Source organism: Carettochelys insculpta, chromosome 10 (genome assembly GCF_033958435.1).
Source record: "Carettochelys insculpta isolate YL-2023 chromosome 10, ASM3395843v1, whole genome shotgun sequence".
NCBI lineage: Eukaryota > Metazoa > Chordata > Testudines > Carettochelyidae > Carettochelys > Carettochelys insculpta.
In genome coordinates this window covers 1,227,865-1,251,115 of record NC_134146.1, presented here as the reverse complement: position 1 = coordinate 1,251,115, position 23,251 = coordinate 1,227,865, and the positions used below count along the sequence as shown (strand labels likewise).

The 23,251-nt window shown below is 51.8% G+C and overlaps 1 protein-coding gene across 8 annotated transcripts in view; it reads right to left on the bottom strand.

The window, feature by feature from the left end:
* Positions 1-21,907, bottom strand: part of D2HGDH (D-2-hydroxyglutarate dehydrogenase) — a 45,095-nt gene extending 23,188 nt beyond the window's left edge. For 7 of the 8 annotated variants that reach the window (XR_012646750.1, XR_012646751.1, XR_012646752.1 and 4 more), the window contains exons 1-9: positions 21,805-21,907; positions 17,550-17,997; positions 11,678-11,735; positions 9,693-9,832; positions 8,972-9,165; positions 4,747-4,915; positions 3,835-3,978; positions 2,581-2,723; positions 277-442 (exon numbers count right to left, since the gene is read on the bottom strand). Coding sequence is in view for 5 of the 8 variants with exons in the window: in XM_075003713.1 (XP_074859814.1) it covers positions 277-442; positions 2,581-2,723; positions 3,835-3,978; positions 4,747-4,915; positions 8,972-9,165; positions 9,693-9,832; positions 11,678-11,735; positions 17,550-17,946 (1,411 nt within the window). In the remaining 3 variants the exon portion in view is untranslated. The remainder of the gene's footprint in view (positions 1-276; positions 443-2,580; positions 2,724-3,834; positions 3,979-4,746; positions 4,916-8,971; positions 9,166-9,692; positions 9,833-11,677; positions 11,736-17,549; positions 17,998-21,804) is intronic. The other variant, XM_075003711.1, reaches the window with a different exon arrangement.
* Between the last annotated feature and the right edge of the window lie 1,344 nt (positions 21,908-23,251).

Sequence of the window (23,251 nt, the reverse complement as noted above, 5' to 3'; positions counted from 1 at the left end):
ACCCTCCCCCGACTTCTGTCCCGCCTCTCACCCAGACCCCCGCCAGCCTGGTCCTGTGCACCTCCCTTCCTCCCAGACCCCACACCCTAACCCACCTGACAGCCCTCTCCTACACTTAACCTCTCAATTTTGCCCCTAGCCCAGAGCCTACGGTGACCCACAAAATCTGCTTCTCACTTGTGTGGCCCCGACACAAAAAGGTTTCCCACCTTTGCTTTAACTTTTGTCTGTGAAAGCTCAGCAGAAGCTAAACTACACCAGGAAATCCCGACTCACCCAGATGGCCGTAGCCAACCACATTCTTGGCAGCTGTGCCCAGGTGAGCACGGGTATCAACCACCAGGTCATACAGTCTCTCCACAGGCAGCGAGAGGTCATATTTGTAAACATAACCTTCATGAATCAGGGCCTCGGTGATCCGCTCCCTCAAAGACCACAGCACCTGTGATTCATCAAATCAAACCAGAGGAAGTGAAGAGACAAAATTATAGGAAACGAATTACCTCAGATTTCACTCTTCATGGAGTTTGGGAGCTGGTGGGGGCAGGGAACTGTTCCCCAAATATATGAGCAACTGTGCTGAGCTGATGTTCTCCCTCTGTATCTGGAGCCCCTTACAGCGCTCAAAACACCTTTAATATTTGTTTGGTGAACTGGCAGAATTACGCACGAGTTCTCGAAATTCAACCATCGCAGATAAGGCAGTACAGGTGAAAATAACTGACCAGCTCAGTCCTGCCTCACAGCACCCGGCTGTTTCTGCCCCATACTAACTGTCATAGTCTGGATCCACAACAGGCTCTGACGTTGGGGCTCCCACCCAAGTCTGAATGTGTTATTTCCTGTCTCAGAGAAAGGAGAAAACACAATTTCATTCTGCGGCTTATTTTAGAATGGCTAATTTTCAACTGAAAGTCAATACTCAGACCTCATGCCAGTACACTGGCTGCAAGGGAAGGGGAAGACTATGGAATTAATACCCATCAACACCCAAAGAGCCACCTCCTTGTCCTCTAACTCTCCACTACCAACATTGAAACAAAAAACCCACAGTGACCAGAGAGCAGGAGTGCAGGAAACTGTCTATCACACTGACCATCAATGTCTCCTTATTTCCTTGTGTTCTCCTGGTGGTTTGCCACATTTGAGTGCTGTCTCTTGTCTCGTATTTAAATTGTAAATCCCTGGGCATGGCAGCACCTGTTATTGGCACAATAGAGCCCTGATGCCTAATAAAGGAACTAGGAAACCCCGCAACACAAATGACCATCTCAGCTCCATGCTAGTAGCACAATGTGCTTCCCATACATGAGTGCATTGTGCAGCTGAGATAACAGTCTACCACTAGATCTTCCACTATGTACACTACTGTGACCTACTGCAAGGAAGTGAGTGTAGCACAGCACTGTAAACCCATCCCATTTCTGCAGAGGAACACAGTTATTCCAGTTTCATCGCACAGCAGCCTCTCTCTATAGTAGACCCCCGAGTTACATGGGGGTCGTGTTCCTCGCAAGCCCCGCATAACTCAAATTTGGTGCAAGTTGGGGGAGATGGGAACCAGGCAGCAGCCTGGTTCTCAGATCCCCTGGATTTGCAGGAGCCGAGAAACTGATCAGCCCACCAGCACCGGTCAGTTTCCTGGCTCCCAGAGTGGTGAAGAGCTAGAACCAGGCAGCAGCCTGTTTCCTGTCTTTGCTTCTGGGACCTGGGAAACTGACCAGCCAGGTTCTGGTCAGTTTTCTGAGTCCTACAAGCTGGGGAGGAGCTGGGAACCAAGCAGCAGCCTGGCTCCCGGCTCCCCACCACTGGCGAGAGCCAGGCACAACTTCTGCCCAGCTGCTCCAGCTCAAAGAAACCGTACCTCAGCAGCAATCTGTGGTACAGCTTCTCCCCAGCCAGGCGGGGAAGCAGGAGAGAAGCCCCACTGCAGCGGCTGTCTGCCTGCTGGGCTCCCCCAGCTGTTGGGTGGAGTGCTTTCAATTTACATTCAGCTTGCATTAATGCGAGTTAAGCACAAATCCAAAGCACACATATGGGGGATTACTGTACTGGTTTGTTTTGCTGGCTGAGAAAACGAAGACTTTCTCTAGTATTTTGTGCTTGAGCAAAACTGCATGAGTAGAGAAGAAGATTCAGCAGTAGTGCTCCTTGTAACTTGAGCACTTGTGCGGCTACCAACAAGAGATTCAGGTGCCACCCAGCTGATTGGCAGAGTGCTCGCAGCCATCCACAGCTGGCAGTGTGTGTTTCTATTGGTGGTGCCCTTTTGCACATGCCTCAGTGCGCAGAACATTTATTCTGCCCCTGGATGGGAAAAAAATAGAGGAAACACTGTGCAGAGCCTCTTCATTAACGCCATCCAAGAAGGGCATGAGGAAAATAGCTACAGAACACAGACCTAATGGTTACCGAAAGAGAGCTGGCACATGTGTCACCATAAAAACAGGCTACAGCTTTTCCTCCAGGTGACATGCACAGTCCTAAACCAGAGAACAAACCGTTCCGCCATTCATCAGAGCATAGCACAAACATAGCTCGGAAAGATTCTGTATGTGTTTGTGTAGTGAGAGAAATCACCTTTATTTTCTTATCCTCTGTGGCCACAGTCCCATCTGTCACTAAGCCAGAGGCCATGGCATGTTCCAAGAAGTTGTTGAGTTTTTCTTCATCATGGGCAGAATTGGAGCCTGATGTTTCAATTACAATATAAAAGGGACTTCCTGCAAGTGAGAGAAGACGGAACAAGAACCAGTAGCAGATGATAGGATTTAACTCAGACAATGGCAAGGTCACTCTGGGAAGTCCCTGGGTTAAAAATGAAGCAACATTCTCAGCAGTAACCTCTTTTTTTGAATGCCTCAGAGCGACTAAGGGCAGAGATGAGGATATTTGCACAGTGACAAATTATGCTGTGCTACTGGAATTTATTCAGTCTATTTACCAGGTTGCTGTTTCCTTCCAGCTCCAATGGACTAGACACAGCCCCCATGAAGTGCTGTCTTTTTGTTATCTCCAGAGAGATCTCTCAATAGCTGAACACGTCAGCTGAAAACTACTCTGGACGCAGGGAGCAGCTGCAGGGGTGGAACAGTGTGGGGCAACCCAGGCTTTAGTGAACGTGGAGACAGGATGCCCTTCTCACCTTGGGAGAGACCATCCTCTGTATTCACTTCGTATTTAGCCCACCACTCCCTACCTCTTCCCTCCCAAGAGGGCTGACAGATTTCCACGTCACGATAAACCCTCCAGACCAGTAGTGGCCGATAGCAATTTAAGGATTGCCACGGGCCCCCAACCCTCAAAATAAATGCCTCTCCCCAGAGCCAGGCACTGCCAGAGCCACCCCCCCACAACGCCAGCAACTCACCAGAGCTGCAGGGCTGGGCTGCGTGACCTGTGTCAGGAGCTGCCAGGCCACGCCACAGCAGGAGCCACTGGAGCCACACTGCAGCTGGGCCACACGAGCCACACCACAGCAGGAGCCACCAAGGCCACGCCGCCGCCACCAAGCTGCGCACATTGCGCCAAGGCCACAGACAGAACCGCGCAAGCTGCACTGAGCCACAGTCGCTGGGGCCACAGTTGCCATGCAGCTCCAGGCCAGAGCCACTGCTGCCATGCACTTGTCCCGCCAAGTGGTGGGGCACGTGTGTGAAGCAGGTGGAGGGTGTTCCGTGTGTGCGGTTCTAAGGAGCCCCATTTCGCCACACTGTGGTGGTCCAGTTTATCACCCATGGCGAACGGCAAGCATACTGGACACCTCAGCTGTAAGCACCTGGGTTCGTGCAACAGACGGAAGATCACTTACGCACAGGACGTTAATTTTAGTACCTGTCACTGGATTGGTCAGTTTTAGATGGCTCTCAACCAACTTCATACACGCTTCGTCCATGAATTCATATGCAGACAGGATCTCTCCCAGCATGCCTTTGCAGGTGGTGAAAGTTCCAAGAATCTGAGAGAAACTCTGACAACCTTCGCACAAAGAGAATTAAAACTGTGAACACACTAAAAATACTACCTGGCTCAAAAAGGTTTGCCTAGGGCCCAGTAAATAATAATTCATAATGTGTGCTAACCAGACTGCCCGTAGAAATGTCACTGATGGCAAACGAGTAGAGCAGCCCCTGCAGGTGACCTCTTATTTGATTGGTCTTTTTCATGCAAATGATCTTTGGAAAACAGGACACCTGATATCCTATTAAGATGCTTAAGGCATTGTGCCCGTAGTTCCCACTTATCTGTCTGGGCCAACAGGCTGGGAAGGAGTAGGAAGGGGTGAGGCAAAATATAACCAGGACAGCTAAGCACTGGATCCCCTTCCTTTCCCCACTTCTACGTCTCATCTTCCTCCCTGAGAAGGACGCTTTGCCGGCTGGAGCTAAGCCAACGCTCAGAGGCAGGGTGACAGGACCCTTGGAATTACCACAGAGGAGAAAGCTTTGCTAAATCCCACAAGTATCTTAACACACACTACAAAACTCAAATATTTTGTTATGAGAAATAAAACCAAGCTGATGGTTTCCAGCAGTTAACTGACTTGTGGTACCTTCTCTCCCAAGTCTCGTTTCTTCCCCCTCTCCTCTTACTGGTTTCAGCAGCTAAGTTATTGAATACCAGCCCCCAGAATCACAGGGCAGCTTCATCTGTAGTAATGCACCCCAAATCTGTCTCCTTGCCCTCTGACACTGTCTGAACAGTATTGCAACACCACTACCAGAGACAGAGGGGGACACAGCCTACCTAGGAAGGCCAGATTCACAGACTTGGGTTTCTGTGGACAGAGGATAGAGACAGCAGTAATGACCCCCAACGTCCCCTCTGACCCAATGAAAAGCTGCTTCAAATCATAGCCAGTATTATCCTTCCGTAGAGAGGCCAAGCAGTTCAGAACGGAACCATCAGCCAGGACCTGGTAGAGCACAAAGAAATAACACTGAGAAGCCATTCCTTTCCAGTCAGGCAAGTACATAAGCTAGGGTGAAGTGACACCATGATCAGAAGCTGCTGCAAACCTCCCAACACAGCCCTTGTGGATACATCCTAAAAGCAAAAGACAGCCACAGATGTGCAGAGCTCTACCACTTGGTGCTGCAGCCAGGTTAGATTCTTTTTACTTCTCTAATGGTTGTCCCTCCCCACCGCTCTTCCCTATCACTTCTCCCACACAGCTTTCCCTGCCCTTTCACCCATCTACATCCCGCCCACTTTGCTCCACCAAATTCCTCTCTTCCCCGGAAACACATCCTTTGCTCCTCTGTCACCCGTAAAGCAAAGAACACACATAAAAACAGAAAGGTTTTTCATACCTATCAGTGATCATTAGCCAGTGGATTGGATCAACCTTTGTAAGTTGTTTCTAATTTAGCACATGAAAGTAAAGTGCCAATTTTGAAACAGTGAGGGTAATTTAACATCAGAAGTAATAAGTTCTCCAACATATGAATCTATAAACCATGATTTAATGTGTTTTGAACAGACAGACACTAGTTAGAGATTGCTTTGACTATTCAGATGCATCAGAAATGAGAAAGACCATCTGGGTCACGTAATCCTTTTTCTACCAATGCAATGCTTTGTAATAAACGCACTGCAGGTTGAACCTCTCTCATGAGGCACCCTCGGACCTGATCGGCGCCGGCCAAGAGAATTTGCCAGACCATGGGAGGTGAATATTGTCTAGCAGCATTACCGACACTTCGCTTACTGGACTTTTAGAAGACATTTGTGGGTAAATTAGAGCTAAACGCTAAGAGCCAGGACTGGTGGCTATAAACAAACTTTATGAGACCACAGGAAACTTTGCCACACCCACAAGTGGTTGTCCAGTGTGATGGAGTTGGGGGAGTGCATGTGAGTCAGGCTGGATGTGAGAGGCAAGCAGAGCAGCTCCCAGTGGCTAAGGATGACCCTGGGGCTACAACTGGCAGGTAACACCTCTTCCCTGAACAAAGAGGAGGGAGGAGCCAAGCTGGGTTTTTGAATCGGGGAACGGCAGTGAGAGGCTAGGGGAAGAGAGAGCTGGAAGGCAGCCAGCCTGAGGAGGGGGAAAGCTACACCCTAGCGGGGCACCCCTCGGGGTCTTCTCCCCAGGACGGGTTGGAAGGACTGTCTCTGACTGCTGTACTGTCGCTTCTGTGAGAAACTGGGCATCTGTTGCCTAATAAACCTCCTGTTGTACCTGCTGAGTGAGAGTCACTCCTGCCAGCGGACGGGGTGCAGTGCAGGGGGACCCCTGAACCCCATCACACCAGCTAACTAAAATCATGCCAGATTACAGACGTTGCCTATTTTGCCAAACTTTAATGGTTTGAGCTGACATTTTCCAGACCTGATGTCTGCCTCAGCCCTCTTCCATGACCACCTTTGCACATGCAGAATAAAACTGAACTGGCATTTGTTTTTGGTGCCATACTGCACTTGCAAATAATGTCTGGTTTGTTCTGCTAATGACTAAGACTCTTTCCATGTAACTGCTTCCCAGGCTTTCAAGGAGAGCAACAATAACAGCAGTGTTGAAGCAGGATAAACAGCATTTCCATGCCACTGAAATCAGCAGAAGTATGGAAGGACGGCAGGACAGACAGGAAAACAATGCAAGTAAGGGAGTGTTCTACAAAATGCCTGACACTGGACAGGTTGAGGCTGCTGGTCCTGAGATTACCTAGTGAGCAGCCACTAACAGAGAGCTACAGGTAGGGTCACAACATCACAATTTCCCATCTTTATCTAGAAGGGCATTCTCCCCACTTCTCAGCACTAGAGCCAGATACCATCACTGGCAGTCACCAGTGAGACAGTGGTTAAAAGAGGATGTTGGCGTTAACTTTTAAAACAGGTCTGTATCAATAAATATGCATGGTCAGTCTCCTGTTAACACTGCTTCAGGAGAGCTACAAAAGTACTGTTTTAAATGACAGGATGGCAGGAAATCTGGAGAACCCGACAGCACAGAACCATTTGAATGGGGGGCAAGTGGATGTAACCTCAGGAGCTATCTATAGTTCAGCCCCCTCTGCTGAGGCAGGACCAAGTAATCTTGGACCATCCCCACAGGTGTTTGTCCCACGTGTTCAAAGGTGGGGAATCCACACACACCCCTTAGAAGCCTTCTGCAAGACCCATCTACTCTGAAGAGTTAGATTATTTTTTCCTAACATCAAATCTGACTCTCGCATGACACTCATTGCTGCTTGTCCTCCCATCAGTGGACACAGGGACTTGAGCACAGTCCCTTTACAACAGGCCTTAATGTACTCGAAGACTGTCACTAGGTCCCTCTCAACCCTTCTCAAGTCTACATATGCCAGGTTTTTAACCCCTCCTCATAGTCCAAGTTATCGGAAACTTTCGCCTCTTTGGTTGCTCTCCTCTGGACTCTCTCCATCCCTCTGTCAAGTTTGGGCCTATCACTGGACACACACGACTCCAGCTCAGGCCTCCGCAGGGCTAAGCAGAGCCGGACAACTCTTTCCCGTGTCTTACATACCACACTCTTCTTAATACACCCAAGAATTATATTAGCCTTTTTCACAAATTCATCATGCTGTTAATTCATATGTAAGGTCATACCACATTCATGGTCCATTTTGGTCAAGGTGATGATCAAAGGATTTTAAAAACCATAAATGTCATGATTTCAGGTATTTAAATCTGAAATTTCACAGTGTTGTAATTGCAGCAGTCCTGATGGGTACTCCCTGTAAGTTGAGAACCTGGGCAGCCAGCCAGGAGAGATTCAAATTCTGCCTGGCTGATTAGCAGAGCGCCCACTGCTGGTAGCAGCCAGCAGCATGTGTTTCTACTGGTGGTTCACATCTGCCCATGCCTCAGTGCACATCAGAAAAGTTATTCCACACACAGATGGCTAAAATCAGAGGGAACACTGGCCCTGCCCCAGAGAGTTGTGGAAGTGTTACAAGGCTACTGTAGAGGAGGTTAAAGTACTGCTACCCTAATTTCTGCTCTGCTGACCACTGCTGTGCTGCTTTCAGAGCTGAGCAGTTAGAGAGTGGCAGGTCCTGGCCTAGAGCCCGGCACTGAAGGCAGAGCCATTGGCAGCAGCAGTGCAGAAGGATAGTTGGGTATGGTATTGCCACCCTTACTTTTCTGCTACTACCTACAGAGTTGAGCCCTCAGCCAACAGTCCAGCTACCCAGGCCAAAAACAGGGTCCAAGACTCGCTGCCGTATAGGAGGGTGCGACATGCAACAGATGCAGCAAGGACTGTCACTCTTGTGTGGGCTTCACAGTCACAGTCGACGCTGCAAACGATGATTCCCAAATGGAACTATGAAGGGCGGGACCCATAGTCTACATAGACTGAAGGATGCCTACTACCAGCCTGACTTCTGCATGGCTGATGGTGGGGTGCTGCCTTCAGAGTTGGGTGCTCAGGCAATGGTCTCTGCTCTCTGGCTGCCCAGCTCTAAGCAGCGCAGAAGTAAGAGCAGCAATACTAAAATAACCTGGTGACAACACACAACTCCCTTTTGGTCAGCAAGCCCACCTGGAGAAACCTGCTGGTCTACCTGTGAAAGCTGTATTGTGCAGGGTAAAAGCTCACAAAAGATCAGATTTCCCAGAGCCTGGCGCGTTTTTCATGGCTGTGAGTTTGGTAGGGCCCTGCTCAGATGTAATTTGTGATCCACTACAAGGCCTGATTCTGTTCAGCTGTACAACCAAGCAGCTAGCTGTGCCCCATTTTCAGTTGTGTATTTGTGTTTCCTAAGTGGAATGTTCTGTACTTGTCTTTACCAAACTGCGTCTTGCTGATTTCTGAACAACTCTCTAATTTGTCACTGTCATTTTGAATTCCAATCCCACCCTCCAAAGCGCTTGCAGCCCCTCCAGCTTGGGACATGATGAACGCCTCTCAAGTAAGAGGAATACAAAAGCCAGGTGGCGGCATGCTACAGGAGACAAAGAAGTTCAGATACACAGGGTGGCTACAATACACTTGTCTTACCACTTCCAATCCCAGAACGGTCCCTCGGAGCGAGCCGTACCTCAACAGCCGCAGGCCGCCTGCATTGGTTGCCACGTTACCACCAATGTGGCAGCTGCCCTTGGCTCCCAGATCAAGTGGCATGATAAAGTCATGCTCCTCGAGATACTGATTCAGGTTCTGTAAGATACAGCCAGCCTGGCACACAAGAGTTCCTGAAACAAGATAATTAAGCTACAGTGTGACACAAAGATGTCCACTCCTAGAGAGGTAGGACAGCTGTAAGCAATGAGGACCTCCCTTTCCCCCACAACACCTACCCCGATTCACAGTTCACATCCCAAACAACTCCACTCACGTCTCTCTTGCCCCCTACTGAAGTCTATGGGAGTGCTGACAGTGACATCAGTAGACGCAGGCCATGGATAAGCATAAGGAATATGGAGGATACTAAGTATTTTTCACCCTTTAATTTTCCCTCCCCTCTAGTTCGTAAGAGGGCATCTCATCTGGATTTCCTGCGCAGACCTGGGATTAGTGCAGGTACTCCTTTCCCTTCCTCTAGCCCCACCTACCATTCAAAATTACATCTGAAGACTCCTACATTCAGGAAACTCCTGATGTCTCCTCATGGTGCTGATCATCTGGATCCCCCCCAATATCATACAACCACCTCTCAGAAGGAGGAAAAGACTCAGAAGGCTAACAGGTGAGCCCTTCACTCCAGAAGGACTACACTTACCAGACACTGCGTCAAAGCTGATGACCTGGTTCATCAGCGCTGTGGAGAGAATGAGCTCATCAAAGACAGGAACGCTGCCCCCCACAAGGCCTGTGTTACCTCCCTGGGGAGTTACTGCCAAGTTTCTCTTGTTACAGTACCTGAAAGGGAACACACTGCTCAGTGGTGACACTGCTCAGAGGCAGAGCCTCGCTCCCCTCTGCCTGCCTCTGGGAGATGAGCTCTCATGTGCACCTGGATGAACTGTATCGGAGGGGTAGCCGTGTTAGTCTGGATCTGTAACAGCAACGAAAGGTCCTGTGGCACCTTATAGACTAACAGAAAAGTTTTGAGCATGAGCTTTCGTGAGCACAGACTCAGAAGTGAGTCTGTGCTCACGAAAGCTCATGCTCAAAACTTTTCTGTTAGTCTATAAGGTGCCACAGGACTCTTCGTTGCTGTTGGATGAACTGGTTGTCCTTATTAACATTAAATCATGTCCTTCCTAACACCTGACTGAGTGACAAAGGGCCAGGTTCAGATACAGAGTGAGAAACCACAAGTCTTGCTGATGCCCCCAGCTGATGAACACAGAACAGCTTTTTATTTGTTCTGTAAACACAACGAACAGAATTTTCCAGTAGGCCTTAGATAAAGGTATATGTATTTAGGACCATCTCTTTATGCAGTTTCAGTTGCATGATACAATATTTCTACTCCAAACAGCAATCAACTGCTTTGAGAAACTGACTGGTGATGCAGCTGCCTTTGGTAGCACATCTTTATCATGCTGACGAGTGTTCTTTCCACCTCATCTCATGGATTTTCTTTTCTGTCAGCACTTCTTTCTTCTTCCCATGGAAGCCCGTAATTGGTTCTGTCACCTCCAAGAAAAAGGATGCAGCGCTTACAATCTAATTCCAAAATCGCATAGCTTAAGTGAATTTCCTGTTTAGATCTCACACATCTGTACAGAGTGGAGTAATAAAGAAGGACGAAGACCAGAAGGCCAATTTCTTGGTTAGAAGGGATACAGAATACTGGAGAGCTGTTTACAAGCAAGAAGCCTTCAAAAAGGAAAAGTGCCACAACCAGTTCTTGCATTGCAGGGGTGCTCCCCAGGATACGGGTTATCTGATCACATTAAAATACTTTCAGTTCCCCTTGTTGTATCTAACACACTACAAAAATCTCCTCTAAAGCATATGACAACTGAGAAGATGTGCTGTTCTTTTGTTGCTGAACCAAGACACATCCAGACTCCTGCAAGTTCCAACTGTATTAGCATACACAGCTGCAGCGGGCTAGGAAATATTTCATAAAGCAGACTTTGAAGACAAAAGGCTTTAGGGTCCCTTCACACTTGACGTAACACACCTAGTATTAGCTCACACACTGTTGTTGTAAGCCATGTTCATCCTTTAACTGTCTGCACCATCAAGTGGCAAGGCTGTGTACTGCTGTTAAATAAGGGCCCTACTATATATCACTAACATGCAGGGGAGAGCTGGTGTTGACCTCAATGGATGCAGGCTTTGGCTATTTCTCTCCTTCAGCTTGAGCTGCTGAGACCTTCAGATGGTGATCCCTTTCCACTATTGGCTCTGTTTCCAAACAGGTCAGTTTAGTGGAGCAGAGATGTCATTAGTGATGGGACATACAACCCCTACAGCCCTCACACCTATTTATCCTTTTCTAATCAGGGCCACAGATCTGTGATATGAGCAGACAGATGTTTCTCAGGTGATATTCATAACTTTGGTAAGTTGCTTTCAGTGATCATGTTGTTAGTGAGAAACTTTCTCTAGCTATCTGAAAGCTCTTTTGGTCTAGCTTTCACTAGTTAGACTGGATTTTGCTCATTCATACACATTAACTAGCTTCTTGATTAAATCTGGTAGCAATGTCAAATTGTATGAAAAAGCAGAGTAGAGGAAAGACAGAATTCTGAGACAGCAAAATAGAAGCAGTAAGTAGCAAAGATCGGTCAGAAAGGTGTCAATTACCTGAGAATCTCAGATACTTCTGCCGCTGTCCGTGGCTTCAGCAACATCTTACTGCAACCTGCAATGCCAGCACACTGTGGTAAAATCAATCTGAAGCGAGGACGGTGGCCAAAAAGAAAACACTTCCCACCTTATCTAGTGACAAAACTATATGCCAGGGACACCTGCACCATGAGGTTCAATTGGAGGAGGGAAGGGGAAGGTTCCTTGTGCCCTGGTCCAGAAACACAGGAAAAACCATGCAAGAAGCAAAATTCCTGCAGTGCTCCAATGGCATTGATGGACTGAACAAGAAGCAGGGTCCTGTAATAACAGGAATAACATCCAGCTCTTAAACAGAGCTTTTTATCTATACCTCTCCAAGCACTTTACCATTATTCTCATTTTACAATTAGTTAGTGTGTTGCCATAGCGTGGACGTGAGATGGTTACAAAATGAGAGAGAGTAAATGAAAAGTTATGGCAAATAACCTGTGATTGGATTTTTCCAATAGAACTTGGATAACTGGCCAGACGTAATAAAGGGTGACTTTCACTTCTCCCTGAAATACTGTTCACATGGACTACAGGCTGAACCTCTCTTGTCTGGCACCCATGGGACTCGACTGGTGCCGAACGAGAGAATCTGACAGATCATGGGAGGTCAATATTGTCTACCAATTTTCTCAACACTTCCACTACTTACTGGGCTCTTAGAAGACGTTTGCGGTAAACCTCAGCTAAATAATGGCTCAGAACACAGAGAGCCAGTACTCGTGGCTGTAAGCAAACTTTGTGGGATCACAGGAAAGTTGGTCATTGGGCTAATTAAAATCATGCCAGATTACAGATGTTGCTGGATGCGAGAGTCCAGGACTAGAGAGGTTCAACCTGTACTACAGTAAACTCTTTCATATCTGGTCTATTATACAGAACTCTCAATTAACTGGCATTTTAACCAGAAGTAAATTTTAGTTACATATTTCATAAGTACACGGGTAGTAGTAGGCATCCTTCAGTCTATGTAGACTATGGATCACACCCTTCGTAGTTCCATTTGGGATCATCATTTGCAGCATTGACTGTGACTGTGAAGGCCCACACGAGAGTGACAGTCCTTGCTGCATCTGTTGCATTTGTAAAAGGTGTCTGGCAGGTCCTTACTGTGCTTTCTGTGGGCTCATTTCTCCTCTGCTAGCTGTCTGATCCTCATCTCACCCTTCTGAAGGCCCTTGGATAGTTCCTGCCTCCATCTGCTGCGATCATCTGCCAGCTCCTCCCAGCTCTCCAGCTTGATGTCTACCTCCCCGAGGTCCCTCTTGCAAACATCTTTGTAGCGCAATTGGGGGCGTCCGGGAAGTCTTTTGCCAGAGGCTAGCTCGCCATACAGGATGGCTTTTGGGATCCTTCCATCATTCATCCTGTGGACGTGGCCAAGCCAGCAGAGCCGACGCTGCCTGAGGAGGATGTGCATGGTTGAGATTCCAGCTTGCTCAAGGATGGCGTTGTTGGGCACTCTGTCCTTCCATGATATTCCAAGGATGTGCCTGAGGCAGTGCAAGTGGAAGACGTTCAGCCTCTTTTCCTGGCGGGCATACAGGGTCCAAGACTTGCTGCCGTAAAGGAGGGTGCTGAGGATGCAGGCTCTGTAGACTTGCATTTTGGTGTGGGTGTACAACTTGGTGTTATTCTACACTCTCTTGCTGAGTCTGGACAGAGTTGCGGCTGCTTTTCCGATCCTCCTATTTAGCTCAGTCTCCAATGACAGGGTGTCAGTGACGGTGGACCCGTGGTAAACAAACTCATGGACGACCTCTAACGTATAGTTGTCAATGCTGATTGATGGAGGTTCAGCAACATCCTGACAGAGTACGTTTGTTTTCTTTAGGCTGATGGAAAACCCAAAGTCCTTGCACGCTTTGGAGAACTGATTCAGCAGTTTCTGAAGCTGGTCTTCTGTGTGTGACACTACAGCAGCGTCATCTGCGAACAGCATATCTCTGATGAGGACTTCCCGCACCTTAGATTTAGCTTTCAGCCTTGCAAGATTTAACAGTTTCCCATCAGATCTTGTGGGCAAAAAGATGCCCTCTGTTGAAGATCCAAAGGCATGCTTCAGGAGGAGTGCGAAGAAGATCCCGAACAATGTCGGAGGAAGGATGCTTCCTTGTTTGACGCCACTCCTGATGTTGAAAACATCCAATAATGTGCCGTCATATTGGATGGTTCCTCTCATGTCTTCGTGGAAAGACTGGATCATCTTGAGTAACCGTGGTGGACAGCCTATCTTGTGGAGCAATTTGAACAGTCCATCCCTGCTGACCAAGTCGAAGGCCTTGGCCAGGTCGATGAAAGCAATACAGAGTGGCTTCCTCTGCTCCCTGATTTCTCCTGCAGCTGCCTCAGAGAGAAGACCATGTCAACAGTAGATCTCTCTGCGCAGAATCCACACTGTGATTTGGGATACACCCTCTCAGCAATCTTCTGGAGCCTACCGAGGATGATGCGAGCGAACAGTTTACCAGTGATGCTTAGGAGGGAGATTCCACGGTAACTGTTGCAGTCGCTTCTGTCTCCTTTGTTCTTAGACAAGGTTACGATGTTAGCATCGCGCTTATCCTGTGGAACCTCTCCCTCTCTCCAGCACAGGCACAGTAGCTCATGTAGGGGTTCCAGGAGGGTGTCCGTGGCACACTTGATTACCTCTGGTGGTATACCATCCTGGCCAGGGGCCTTTCCTACTGCAATACTGTTGATGGCTTTCTTCAGTTCATCCGCAGTTGGTTCCTGATCCAGTTCGTCCATTGCTGGTGGGAGCTTGATGGCTTTGAGGGCTGTATCAACCACAACGTTCTCGCGTGAGTACAGCTTGGAGTAGTGCTCGACCCAGAGCTCCATCTGTTTGGCTTTGTCAGTGATGACTTCACCAGATTTGGATTTCAGAGGTGCCATCTTGTTCTGGGTGGGTCCTAATGCCTTCTTGATGCCCTCGTACATTCCCCTGAGATTACCAGAGTCAGCACTGGTCTGGATGCTGCTGCATAGCTCGAGCCAGTAGTTGTTGGCACAGCGCCTGGCTGTCTGCTGTACTGTTTTTCTGGATGCTCTGAGTGCTTGCAGGGTACTCTGGCTCGGTGAGCATTTGTACTCCAGGAGTGCAGCACGCTTCTTTTCGATGGCTGGAATCATCTCATCGGAGTTAGCTTCGAACCAGTCGTTTGTGTTTCTAGCTCTTCTTCCAAACACCGACAATGCCGTGTTGTAAATTGTACCCCTCAGATGCTGCCATCTGGATGTCACATTGGCACCCCCAAGGCTGCTGCGCAGATTCTCCTTGAGGGGGTCTCTGAACTTTTTGGCTCTCTCTGAGTTTGCTGTCTTTCTGGCATCAATGCGGGGCCTTCCAGTTGGTTTAGAGTGGTACAGCTTCTTGGGTGTCACCTTGAGTTTGGAGAAAACTAGTGAGTGATCTGTATCGCAGTCGGTACCATGACAGCTGCATGTCAGAAAGACGTTTTTGAGGTTATTATGACTACTGATGACCACGTCTGGTTGATGCCAGTGTTTTGAGTGTGGGTGTCTCCATGACACACCGCGCTGTGGCTTGGTTTGGAAAAATGTGTTTGTGATGCACAGATTGTGGTACGTGCAAAGTTCGAGAAGACACTGTCCATTTTCATTCATTTTTCCCACACTGAAGTGGCCTAAGCAGGAAGGCCATGAGTCACGATCGGCTCCAACTCTTGCATTGAAGTCACCCAAAATGTACAGTTGTTCGCGAGCAGGTATTTGCACTACGGCAGAACTAAGCACATCACAGAACTTGTTTTTTACTTCTGGTGTGACGTGCAGGGTTGGAGCGTAAGCGCTGATCAGGTGGACAGGACTGGCGCAAGTCTGAAGTATGACCTGAAGGAGTCTTTCTGATCCGCCCATGACTAATTCCACCATTTGTAGAAGGGTGTTTCTGATGGCAAAGCCAACACCATGCTCCCTGGGTTCTTCTTGGGCTTTACCCAAGGCGTAGCCCTTTTCCTTTAGAGATCCCGAATCTGCGAGTTGCATCTCTTGCAGAGCAGCAATGTCAACTTGGAGCCTCTTCAGTTCCTCATTGATGACAGCGGTCTTTCAGATGTCGCTGAAGTCCTGAAGATCTTCAGTCAAACCAGTCAGCATAGTCCACACATTCCAGCAAACAAGCTTAAAACTTTGATGGTTTCCTTTTCTGGTTGATTTTTTTTATTGGTTTGCCTGGTTCTCAAATTTCAGTCACTTGTCAGGTTTGGAACCTTAAGCCTCACACACCCAGTGAGGCAGGTGAACTGCGGAGGGACAGTACCCTACTGGCTGGGGGCTGCCCCGCTTGAGGTGGGCAGTGACTGTCCAGTGAGATGCGATGATCTCTCCCACCATCGAAGGCAACCCTGGCGCCTGTTCTCTACGCCAGTCGAGCAAGAGCTTATAACCGATATCTGTTACCTCCCGTGTTGGTTCAACGCTGTTAAGTGATGCTGGAGTACCTCTCCAGGCGCGGGCCTGGGCAATTTTTTTTTTGGGGCCCTGGGCTGCCCAGACCCCAGTGTCCCCCTCTCAGCTTTACTGATATTGTCCAAAGGAGAGGATAACCTCTACATCTGGTACCAGCTCAGCTGCAGGAGTTGCTGGGTCAATGCCAGAAGTTGGCACAGAACCGCCTTAGGAGTCCCCTCCAGATTTTCTGTCAGGGTTTACTCCCTTTGCCTTGCTCCTTCCCAGGATAACCCACAAGGCAGTATAGTGAGAGTAAACACAAATACATACAGCAAATACAGTATATAAGTTTACAGTGTACATTATTACCGTTGTTGGTAAATAAAGTGCCCTGCATATCTTTTTGTTTCTTTCTTAATATCTAATCTTGTTTTCCTTTAGTGTTATGCACTGCTATTATCCAGAATATTTGACTACCCGGCAAACTCCTGGTCCCAGGGCTCCTGGATATGCAAGTGTTTACCATAGAAAAAGCATGGTATCAAACTAAATTTGACCACAAAGACAAATCTTCAATTCCCATCTGCTTCACTGCCTTGCAATTGGTAATCACAGAAACACACACTATTTTCCATAACAAGAGAATAAATAAGTGGAGAGAAAACTCCAGTAACAATCACATTCTCAAAAATAACAGCCACCTGTGCTGAAGAGGGAAGAATCACACCAACAGGAAGGAATTTTAACACCTTGTTCTGAATACTTAGTGGGTCAGTGAGTTTAACGATGATTCAGGGCAAGTAGTTTGCAGATTTCACACATCTACAGTTACTTTGGCATTTTAGACCAGCTTCCAGGAAAGCACCAAATACTTACCTCCACCAGGAAGATAAAGGAAGATTTGATGATTTGAAGATATCAAATTAGCCCCCTTACTTTGAAGGTAGATACATAGTCTTAGAAATTTTTCAAGAAAAATATTAAAACAATTAAAACATAACCAATGAATTTCACTGTAAAATGAACCATTTCAAAAGCATGGCAAAATATTGGGTATAGGCAAACAAAAAATGGCTTAACATTTAACCAAAACCTTGGGCCGGGGGCTGGACTGCATGACCTCCTGAGGTCTCTTCCAGCCTTAGGATTCTTTGATGCTAAAAGAGCTGCCTGGGGACTATTTTTAATCCAGTGAAAAATTCTGACAAAAATCAGAGTTTTGACCAAAAACACCATAGGAAAGTAGCTCTTGAATGAAACATTTCAATCAGTTATAAGAACCAAAGCAGATTGTGTAAGATTTGTATCAACAAGCAGCAGAAGAAACTTGGCATTAGAGAGCCGAGGTTTCTCTCTGCAGATTTTTCATACTGGTAACATGGTAAAAAGCGGGTAAGAGGTGTCAAAATGCTAAAACACCTACCTCGGACCGACTGCAGCCAGTCCACATTAAACGGTCTCAATTCATCTGGGTCTGTGATGACTCTACCAGGTATAAGTCGCTCAAAAAAAGCTAAATCGCTGTCAGAAAGATAGGAGAAAGGCAGCCTCTGCACGCCATACCGCTTACTAGTCAGCATCACTTCCTCGGGACTGGCGGAGGCTGCAGAGAGTGCTCTCTTGCTCAGCAGACTGCTGTTCCACAGGGTGCAGGACCGGGAGGCTAGTATCCTGTGTAGCTCTGCTACTTTCTCTTGTTTAAGCATCCACTGAGCAGTAGCACTAGCCTGTACTGCCAAGGCTCTGTTAGGGCCACTCATAGGACATCTTGGAAGGGTACGACTGCACCAAACCAAATGAAGCCGGACAAGAGCCATCATGGTTGTCCTGAAATGCAAACAGTTTGGATTCTTCCTACTGCTCCCCAGGCCCTGTATCCAAAACAAGCGAGATTTTTTTCAGCTAGCTGATTTGTTACTGTTTTTTATGGAGGCAAAGTTACACGAAAACATAGTTCCCTGCGGAAAGGATCATTCATATGTGCAAATGGGTGAGAGGAGAGGGATCACTTGATGACTGCCTGCTCTGTTCATTCCTTCTGGGGAAGCTGGCTTGGGCCACCGTCAGAAGATGGAATACTGTGCTAGATGGACTGTAGGTCTGACCCTGTGTGGTTGTTCTCTTGCCCTTAGCATTAAACACTTATTAACATGTCAGCAACAATCTTTCTTTGTGCAAACAGCAAATTTCAGTAATATACGGGAGCGCTGGATGCAATATGAGTAAACCAATGGAAGTGAAATAAGCTGATGGAATTACTGACCCTATCCAATCATTGACAGAAGCAAGGTAAAACTCTGGCTACATATAACTGAAAGAAAAATTGCTTAGATGTCTGTTCCTCATAGCTCATACAATAACAGGACTTATATAGGGAAACAGGACACATCAAGTGAAGTCTGGAACACTCATTTGTAGCATTTATGGCTGACAAGTTTGCACACTGATGGGGAGGGGGCACGGACATTGCAAGGTAGTGGGGGGCGCAGAGGGGCACTGACAATGCAAGGCAGTGGGGGGGGCACAGGGGAGTTTGACACCACCAAGACGGGGGGACGGGACAGGGGAGTGCTGATGCTACAAGGCAGTAGGGGGCGTGGGGGGGGGTCTGACACTGCCAAGGTGGGTGGGGACAAGGCGAGTGCTGATGCAAGGCAGTGTGGTGGGTGCAAGGGGGGGTCTGACACTGCTAAGGTGGGGAGGACAAAGGGAGTACTGATGCAAGACAGTGGGGGTATGGGGGGGCTGACACTGCCAAGGCAGTGAGAGGGTGCAGGGGGGAGGAGGTCTGACACTGCCAAGGCAGTGATGGGGCACAGGGGAGTGCTGATGCAAGGCAGTGGTGGGGTCTGACACTGCTAAGGCAGTGGGGGGCACAGGGAGTGCTGATGCAAGGCAGTGGGGGGGTCTGACACTGCCAAGGCGGGGGGGGCACAGGGAGTGCTGATGCAAGGCAGTGGGGGGGTCTGACACTGCCAAGGCGGGGGGGACAGGGAGTGCTGATACAAGGCGGGGGGGGTCTGACACTGCCAAGGCGGGAGGGGCACAGGGGAGTGCTGATACAAGGCGGGGGGGGGGCACAGGGAGTGCTGATACAAGGCAGTGGGGGGGTCTGACACTGCCAAGGCGGGGGGGCACAGGGAGTGCTGATACAAGGCGGGAGGGGCACAGGGGAGTGCTGATACAAGGCAGTGGGGGGGTCTGACACTGCCAAGGCAGGGGGGGGCACAGGGGAGCATTGATACAAGGCGGGGGGGGGCACAGGGAGCGCTGATACAAGGCAGTGGGGGGGTCTGACACTGCCAAGGCGGGGGGGCACAGGGGAGCATTGATACAAGGCGGGGGGGCACAGGGGAGCATTGATACAAGGCGGGGGGGGCACAGGGAGTGCTGATACAAGGCGGGGGGGGGCACAGGGAGCGCTGATACAAGGTGGGGGGGTCTGACACTGCCAAGGCGGGGGGGGCACAGGGAGCGCTGATACAAGGTGGGGGGGGTCTGACACTGCCAAGGCGGGGGGGGACACAGGGGAGCGCTAATACAAGGCCGGGGGGGGGGGCACAGGGGAGCGCTGATACAAGGTGGGGGGGGGGGTCTGACATTGCCAAGGCGGGGGGGCACAGGGAGTGCTGATACAAGGCAGTGGGGGGGGTCTGACACTGCCAAGGCGGGGGGGGCACAGGGAGCGCTGATACAAGGCGGGGGGGTCTGACACTGCCAAGGCGGGGGGCACAGGGAGCGCTGATACAAGGCGGGGGGGGTCTGACACTGCCAAGGCGGGGGGGGACACAGGGGAGCGCTAATACAAGGCCGGGGGGGGGCACAGGGAGCGCTGATACAAGGTGGGGGGGGGAGTCTGACACTGCCAAGGCGGGGGGGCACAGGGAGTGCTGATACAAGGCAGTGGGGGGGGTCTGACACTGCCAAGGAGGGGGGGGCACAGGGAGCGCTGATACAAGGCGGGGGGGTCTGACACTGCCAAGGCGGGGGGCACAGGGAGCGCTGATACAAGGCGGGGGGGGGCACAGGGGAGCGCTGATACAAGGCGGGGGGGGTCTGACACTGCCAAGGCGGGGGGGGCACAGGGAGTGCTGTTACAAGGCGGGGGGGTCTGACACTGCCAAGGCGGGGGGGGACACAGGGAGCGCTGATACAAGGCGGGGGGCAGAGGGAGCGCTGATACAAGGCGGGGGGGTCTGACACTGCCAAGGCGGGGGGCACAGGGAGCGCTGATACAAGGCAGGGGGGGCACAGGGGAGCGCTGATACAAGGCGGGGGGGTCTGACACTGCCAAGGCGGGGGGCACAGGGAACGCTGATACAAGGCGGGGGGGCACAGGGAGCGCTGATACAAGGCGGGGGGGGCACAGGGGAGCGCTGATACAAGGCGGGGGGGTCTGACACTGCCAAGGCGGGGGGCACAGGGAGCGCTGATACAAGGCGGGGGGGTCTGACACCGCCAAGGCGGGGGGGGGCACAGGGAGCGCTGATGCAAGGCGGGGGGGTCTGACACTACCAAGGCGGGGGGGGCACAGGGAGCGCTGATACAAGGCGGGGGGAGTCTGACACTGCCAAGGCGGGGGGCACAGGGAGCGCTGATACAAGGCGGGGGGGGTCTGACACTGCCAAGGCGGGGGGGGGCACAGGGAGCGCTGATGCAAGGCGGGGGGGGTCTGACACTGCCAAGGCGGGGGGCACAGGGAGCGCTGATACAAGGCGGGGGGGGTCTGACACTGCCAAGGCGGGGGGGGCACAGGGAGCGCTGATACAAGGCGGGGGGAGTCTGACACTGCCAAGGCGGGGGGCACAGGGAGCGCTGATACAAGGCGGGGGGGTCTGACACTGCCAAGGCGGGGGGGGCACAGGGAGCGCTGATGCAAGGCGGGGGGGGTCTGACACTGCCAAGGCGGGGGGGGCACATGGGAGCGCTGATGCAAGGCGGGGGGGTCTGACACTGCCAAGGCGGGGGGGGGGCACAGGGAGCGCTGATGCAAGGCGGGGGGGTCTGACACTGCCAAGGCGGGGGGGGGGGCACAGGGAGCGCTGATGCAAGGCGGGGGGGGTCTGACACTGCCAAGGCGGGGGGGGCACAGGGGAGCGCTGATACAAGGCGGGGGGGGGTCTGACACTGCCAAGGCGGGGGGGGCACAGGGGAGCGCTGATACAAGGCGGGGGGGGCACAGGGAGCGCTGATGCAAGGCGGGGGGGGCACAGGGAGCGCTGATACAAGGCGGGGGGGGTCTGACACTGCCAAGGCGGGGGGGGCACAGGGGAGCGCTGATACAAGGCGGGGGGGGGTCTGACACTGCCAAGGCGGGGGGGGCACAGGGGAGCGCTGATACAAGGCGGGGGGGGCACAGGGAGCGCTGATGCAAGGCGGGGGGGGCACAGGGAGCGCTGATACAAGGCGGGGGGGTCTGACACTGCCAAGGCGGGGGGGGCACAGGGAGCGCTGATACAAGGCGGGGGCGGTCTGACACTGCCAAGGCGGGGGGGGCACAGGGAGCGCTGACGCTGCCAAGGCAGAGGGGAGCGCGGGGGACTGGGGTGCTGCGGGGGGCGCGGACGCTGCCACGGCTGTGAGGGGCGCGCGCAGGCCCAGGCGCCGGGGAAAGGGCCGCCCCGCAGCTGCCTGAGCCCGGGGGAGGCGCTCGGGGGACGCCGCCCCAGTCCGGGTACCTCAGCCCGCCGCTCCACGCGCCGCCGCCGCCGCGCCACGTGACCGCACTACGTCACACAGCCGCTCGCCTCCCGCGCGGGGCCCTCCTGCCCACGACGGCGCGGAGTCACGGGGCGGGGCCGGGGCCGGTGACGCGCACGACGACACCGCCGCGACAGGCGCCAGGGGTGGTGCGGGGGCGGGGCCGAGGTGGGAGCAGCGGGTAAGTGCCCGCGCACGCGGCGCTGTGGGCCACGGCGGGGTGCGGGAGGGGGGAACTCCGCAGGGCGGCGGCCTCCGGCCAGGGCCCCGAGCGCGGACCCGGACGTGGCAACCCCACGCCGCTCGCCTGCGGGGGCCTCCAGGGGCCGGCGCTGCAGCCGCGGCCGCCCCGTAGCCGCTGGAGCCCGGGCGCCGGAGCGCGGCTGCGGGACACTTGGCACGTGGATTTGAAGCGGATGGAACGAGTCCTGCTCCCGCCACAAAGCCCTTTGTTAAATGCGGACGTGCAGAGCCGCTAGGCCCCAGAGCGGGGCACGAGTGCGGTGTAGCCCCCAGCCTGCCTATTCCCTGCGGCCGTTCCCACCGCTCCGACAGGGGCGTGCTCCTACCCGGCCCGGCACACCGCCACTCCCCGCGTCTCGCTGGCGTGAGGTCCCATGATTTGGGCTGCGTCTACATGTGCACGCGACATCGAAATAGAAATAGGCTATTTAGATGAGTAACATCTACACGTCCTCCAGGGCTGGCACCGTCGACCTTCAACATCGACGTTGCGCAGCACCACATCGAAATAGGCGCTGCGAGGGAACGTCTACACGCCAAGGTAGCACACACCGAAATAAGGGTGCCAGGCACAGCTGCAGACACGGTCACAGGGCAGACTCAACAGCAAGCTGCTCCCTTAAAGGGCTCCTCCCAGACACAGGTTCACTAAACAACACAAGAGCCACAGAGCCGACAACTGGTTGCAGACCCTGTGCATGCAGCATGGATCCCCAGCTGCAGCAGCAGCAGCCAGAAGCCCTGGGCTAAGGGCTGCTGCACACGGTGACCATAGAGCCCCGCAGGGGCTGGAGAGAGAGCGTCTCTCAACCCCTCAGCTGATGGCCGCCATGGCTGACCCCGCTATTTCGATGTTGCGGGACGCGGATCGTCTACACGGTCCCTACTTCGACGTTCAACTTCGAAGTAGGGCGCTATTCCCATCCCTTCATGGGGTTAGCGACTTCAAGGTCTCGCCGCCTAACGTCGATTTCAACGTTGAAATAGCGCCCAACACATGTAGCCGTGACGGGCGCTATTTCGAAGTTGGCACCGCTACTTCGAAGTAGCGTGCACGTGTAGACGCAACTTTGGAGTCCAGCAGACGCTCTTCCGGACTCCAACGCGTAGAAGCACGGCCCCCACGGGGTCTTCCAGATTGGACGCTCGAGCCTTAGACCCTGAAAGGACCAGACTTCGGAC